The sequence below is a fragment of the Grammomys surdaster genome, unplaced genomic scaffold (assembly GCF_004785775.1).
Source record: "Grammomys surdaster isolate TR1022 unplaced genomic scaffold, NIH_TR_1.0 62, whole genome shotgun sequence".
Lineage (NCBI taxonomy): Eukaryota > Metazoa > Chordata > Mammalia > Rodentia > Muridae > Grammomys > Grammomys surdaster.
The window spans coordinates 24745652-24751419 of NW_021604564.1; the positions used below are offsets into that span (position 1 = coordinate 24745652).

The 5768-nt window shown below is 41.4% G+C and overlaps 1 protein-coding gene across 1 annotated transcript; it reads left to right on the forward strand.

The window, feature by feature from the left end:
* Positions 1-1440: 1440 nt before the first annotated feature.
* LOC114616824 (la-related protein 1B-like) lies at positions 1441-4906 on the forward strand. The gene is made up of 5 exons (XM_028762276.1): positions 1441-1639; positions 1937-2081; positions 3614-3723; positions 4566-4693; positions 4877-4906. The coding sequence occupies exons 1-5, from the start codon at positions 1441-1443 to the stop codon at positions 4904-4906; spliced, it is 612 nt and encodes a 203-aa protein (XP_028618109.1).
* Positions 4907-5768: the final 862 nt, after the last annotated feature.

Consider the following 5768-nt stretch of genomic DNA (forward strand, 5'->3'; position numbering starts at 1 on the left):
AAAAACAAAAGCAAAACATGAAAGTTCACTGTCTTAACGCATGCTAAAGGACACAGGTCGGTATGTGCCCCCATGTAAGCAGGCATAAAGGGCAGAGGTCGGAATTGATTTCCTTCCTCTGTGACTCTCCACCTTTCCTGGTTTTGGCATGATCTTCCACAGACCTGGAGGTCATCATTTTGGCCATGTTGTCTGGCCAGCAAGCACCCAGGATTTGCCTGGTTTCCCAATCCCCGAAGTTCTGGGATTGTGGATGTATGAGCTATACTGCCTGAGCTGTTTCTCCGGCCCATCCTGTTTTTATCATGCAGATGATGAAGGTTTCAGGACATTCCCACTATGCAAATCTGAACCTCCTGTGCCTTTGTCAGACAGAAAAGATGAATTCTCTATGGCTGTGATTTTACATTTTTCCACTTAATCAAAAACATCCAAAAGTGAAGGTATTTTTTTTTTCTCATTGCAAGCACACAGTAGGAAAGAATACAGCGGTCATTAATAAACTTTGAGCATAGCCTTAGCTTATGTCAACAAATACATCATTACTTTTTCTCCTTTTTGGAAACAGTTTGGGTTTGCTGGCTTTGGGAAGGTTTCCCTGTACCCACAGAGGCCTGCACTTTGAAAACTACTGATATAGTTCACTGTCTTAGGAAGGTCTTGGTGGTAAGGTAGAGATGGAGGACCTGTGACTCCAAGTGGAAGAAGAAGGCCTAAACTTGATCAGTGGTGGGTTCACATGAAAACAAGGAGCCAGGCAGCAGCCACTCCAGAGGGGAGACTGGTTTAGGCAGTTGGAGGTGTGACTTTAAGAAGGTGAGCTTGTTGTTTTCACCATGTCGGATGTTCTCTCCCATTTCCATCTTCCGCTTTAATCTAGTTAGTTAAGGTCAGGTTTTCCAGTATTATAATGCCAACAAAAACCTAATCTCAGCTAAACTGGTGATTAACCTGGGAGAGTAAATTAGCTGTTTGATTTTCTTCTTATCTTTTTGGAGTGTAGTGAATTTGTGACACTGTTCTGAGTGATCCTGTGTGTGACCTATATATGATTCCTCTGTCCATTTGTGGCAATAGTTAAGGCTAGTATTGCACTACTCAGGCAGTCAGTAATAGAAGAACAGTACAGATTCCTTTATGTTCTTGGGGTTTCCTTCTCCTTTCCACATGTGTGTTTGTGTACACGGGCACATAAAAGATGGAAATTTATGTTGAGACTCTTGCTCAGTTACTCTCTACCCTGCTCATTAAGGCAGAGTGTTTTTGGTCAAACCTCTGATGTGGCCATATCACTGATATGGCTGATACTGCTAAGCTGCTAGACAGGATCTTCTGTGTCCACCTCTGAAGCTGAAAGCACAGGCAGCTTCCATGTCCACCCAGCATTCACATGAGTTCTCCTGAAGAGAGTCCAGCCCTCTTGTTTTGGGTGAACCACTGATGCTTCATTTTGAAGGCCTTTTCCTCTCCTCAAATAGCAGTTCAAATGCTTCATCTTCAGAAGGTGTACCACTCACAGGAAGCTGCAGCTACACACCTCATTCGTTCCCAAAGTTCCAGCATCCTTCTTATGAACTGCTGAAGGAAAACGGCTTCACCCAACACATGTACCACAAGTATCGCCGAAAGTGCCTAAGTGGTAAGATGCCTGTCCTGTGCCTAGCTGTATTGCTGTTACAGGAGATTCTAAAAATTAAATTGTAGTTTAAACACACTAGTAAATGATTTTAGTATATTCTTGTTACCATTGACAAGTATTTATAACTTGAACAGTGTGTCATAGATTTAATGTCCTCTATTTGGGAGAATCTTAGTTACAGTTTTAGTGGGTTTTTTGTTTGTTGGTTTTGTTTTCATTGTGAGTTATATAAAATGCTTACTATCTTGGCATTTAAAGGCATGTTTAATTTTAAGATGTTTTATTAACTCTTTCCAGAGAGAAAACGCTTGGGAATTGGACAGTCACAGGAAATGAATACCCTCTTTCGTTTCTGGTCCTTCTTCCTCAGAGACAACTTTGATAGGAAAATGTATGAGGAATTTAGACAACTTGCTTGGGAAGATGCAAAAGAGAATTACAGGTCAAACGTTTCCTAGTGCTTTTTTAAAAAAAAAAAAATCACAATTTCAAGTAGTCTGGTTTTGAGCTGTGAAAATAACCACAATGTAACTGGAATGAGGATTGTATTTGTTTTCTGTTGCTAAATAATAAACAACTCCTAAACTCAAACATTTGTTAACTCCTAAAGGAGGGGCTCTGGGACCCATCTTACCAGATAACTCCAACCTGAGGCCCCTCGTAAGGTTTCATTCAAGGTATTTCCAGGGCTGGCCTTTCTGCAGGGTCTTCTCAGATTTCTCCCCTTGGCTATTGACAGGGTATCATTTCCTGGCTGCCTCTCCATAGAGTATTTTTCAGTGTAGCTGCTCACAGAGCAGTGATCTAAGAAAGGAATAGCAACTTCTAAGAAGCCTCAGTATCTTGAATAACCTTTCCTTAGCAATGACAGATCTCTTCTACTATGTGGTATTGTTAATACAGACTGGCCCAGGTACAGGAAAGAGACCTACATGAGATTGTGGATAACAAAAGATAGGCTCAGTAGGGATTCAGTTTAGCTCTGAGTTGAATGTTCTCTCCTGCCTAGAGAAATGTCTCAGCAAAGAACATTTCCGTTCCCAGCACTCACATCAAGTGGCTCGCACATGTAACTCCAATCCTAGAGGATCCGATGCGCTCTGGCCTCCAAGGGAGCTTAAACAAACAGGGTGTACATACAGCCAAGCAGGCACACATATACACACATCTAAATTTTAAAAATGTTAAAACCATTCTCTCTTATGTCCCCCATCATTGGGGACTTCCCTGCACATGTGTGCATAGTCCTAGATTAATACATGCTGAGAGCCAATGCAGATTTAAGATTTCTTGAGATGAGGGAAAGCAAGACTTCTCATGCTGTATGTCTTATCCATTCTCAGTCTGTTCCTCTGTCCTTGGTGACTCTGCCCCTGAGTAGTGGAGTCCCTTTTGTTTTTGATCCACGGTCATATACTTGTCTTAGGTACTCTAGGTGGTTATAAGAAGATACAGGGAAATGCTTCTTTGATTTGTAAAGTGAGTTTATAGTACTCTTGTCAATAGACCTTCTAGGAATGTACTCTATAACCATCAGGAGCCATCCAGTTAAGTTTATACCATTAAAAATGTGGACTTTCCCAGGTGGATGATTGTATTCAAGAAACAACCACACCATTTAAACTTTGCTTTAAGAAAAATGTAAAACACTTCCAATGTTCCTGAATCTTTTCACTACTTCTTAGGAAATAACACTGTCCTGCATTCATTAGCTTGTCAGTTAGAAATTTGTGTACCATTCCAGCATTCATGAAGCTGTGACAGAAGGATGGCAAGTTCAGGACCAGTTAAGACTGCATAGTGAGTTCTAGGGTAGCCTTGGGTATAGAGTGAGACACTGTTTCAGAAAACAAGACAAAGACATAGTTACTGAACCGACCTTTTGTTACGGTGTGTATTGTGTTTGCTTGTACAATACCTAACTACGAGGTGCTTGCAAAGCCACAATTTTATGCCTTTCTTTTCTTTCCATAGGTATGGGTTAGAATGTCTGTTCAGGTTTTATAGTTATGGACTGGAAAAAAAATTCAGACAAGAAATTTTTAAGGATTTTCAAGAAGAAACCAAAAAAGACTACGAATCTGGTAAAACAAACACTCTGTTTGAAAGTTGTAGACTTGAATCGGTCAATAAATAAGAAAGGGAAGCTAGCAAGCTGACTCGTGGGTAAAGGCACTTGCTGTTAAACCTGGCAACCTCCCTGTAACCCCATACAGTGCAAGGGAAGAGCCTGCTCTGAAAAGACTCTTTCCACATGTGCATCTTCACCTGCATATACTTGCATGTCCACACATGTGTGCACATACACATAGATATGCACATCCACACACATAGAGAGATGCACACATAAACACACATGTAATTTTAAGAAGAAAGGAATTTGCAGATTTTTGTCTTTGGGACAAATCATTTAAGATAGCCCACTGTCATAGTTCCTGATGAGGGTGGGGCACCACGCAGTGAGAAGGCTCCTCCTGTGTGGTGCCTTTACCTTACAGAGGTATGTGTCAGCATTAACTTCTCAACAAACATGGCTGCTCATTGGTGTTCCTTCTCATGAGCTTAATAAGGTATGCTTGGCAAGGCAAAAGTATACCACGAGGGGTGTAGGCTGTGGTCCAGATCACTAGGTCTGAGTCCCTTTCTCTTTCTCAGTAGCCATGTGACTTAGGCCAGTTCTCTACCTTGCCAGCTCCAGTGTTCCCATCTGCAATGTAGACAGGAGGAACTACCCCACCAGGATGGTTACATGTGGTTCAGATTAGCTTGATATTTGATAAAAACTTAAGTAGTGCCTGTTATAGAACATGATCAGTAGATATTAACTGCCGCCATTGCTTATTGATTGTGTGTGGCTTATTGCTGGTAAGATCATGCACATCAATGTTTGTTAGTTTCATATAACATATATTCTTTTGTTATTAAGGCCAACTATATGGACTGGAAAAATTTTGGGCCTATCTGAAATATTCTCAATCTAAGAGCCAGTCTGTTGACCCAAAACTTCAGGAATACCTCTGCAGTTTTAAGAAGTTAGAAGATTTCCGTGTTGATGTAAGCTTTAATTTCTTTTCTCTATTGTTTTTATCACTTGTATTATTTTATAACTTAACAGATTTTCATAATGTTAGTCTTAAATTTGGGGGTGTTAATTTTGAACTTTTAACTTTTGACATCAAACTTTGAAAACAGGCACAAAAATAGATAAGAAAATTACCATATATTTTCTTCATTTAGATTCCAAAAAATTGGGGCATGGAGAGATAGCCCAGTTGGTAAAGAACTTGCCAAACCTACATCAGCTCTCCCTAACATCCACGTGAAAGCTGAGCACAGTCGGGTGTGCGTCTGTAACCCTGACACTGGAGAGAGAGTGGGAGCAGAGACAGGTGCATTCCTGATGCTCAGTGGCCAGCCAGCCTGCCCAAAGCCTTAGTACCCAGGTTTAGTGAGTCTCAAAGATAGAGTGGAGGCTTGACAGAGGAAGACACCTGACATCAGCTTCCAGTCTCCACATGAACTCCCACACACATACGGGATTTCCCAAAGGAGAACATCTCACATAACGGTACAGTTGTCAGTGCATTTGAACTTTGATGCACAGTCATATTTAGATGGCTTTTAGACGGATGAGATGCACTAGGAGTGTGAAACTTTTTTCACTCAGTTTTGCCCAGTTTAGCTTTGGATTGTTTTCTATGCTAAGAATTGAGCGAGCCCTTATACATGCTGAGCAAGTAGTCACTACTAAGCTCACTCAAACTTTTACCTTTTCTTTCAAAGAGTATTTTATTTGAGCATGTGTGTATGTATGTATGGAATCAAGCCACAGAATCTGGAAGAGGGCTCTGGATCTCCAGAGGATGTGAGCCACCTGATGTGGGTGCTAAGAATCTCAACTCTGGTCCTCTGCAAGAATAGCCAGTTCTCTTAACTGCTGGAAAGAGAGTCATCTCTCCAGCTTCTTCTCCTCCTCCTCTTCCTCCTCCTCTTCCTCCTCCTCTTCCTCCTCCTCCTCCTCCTCCTCCTCCTCCTCCTCCTCCTCCTCTTCTTCTTCTTCTTCTTCTTCTTCTTCTTCTTCTTCTTCTTCTTCTTCTTCTTCCCCTTCCCCTTCTTCTCCTTCTTCTTC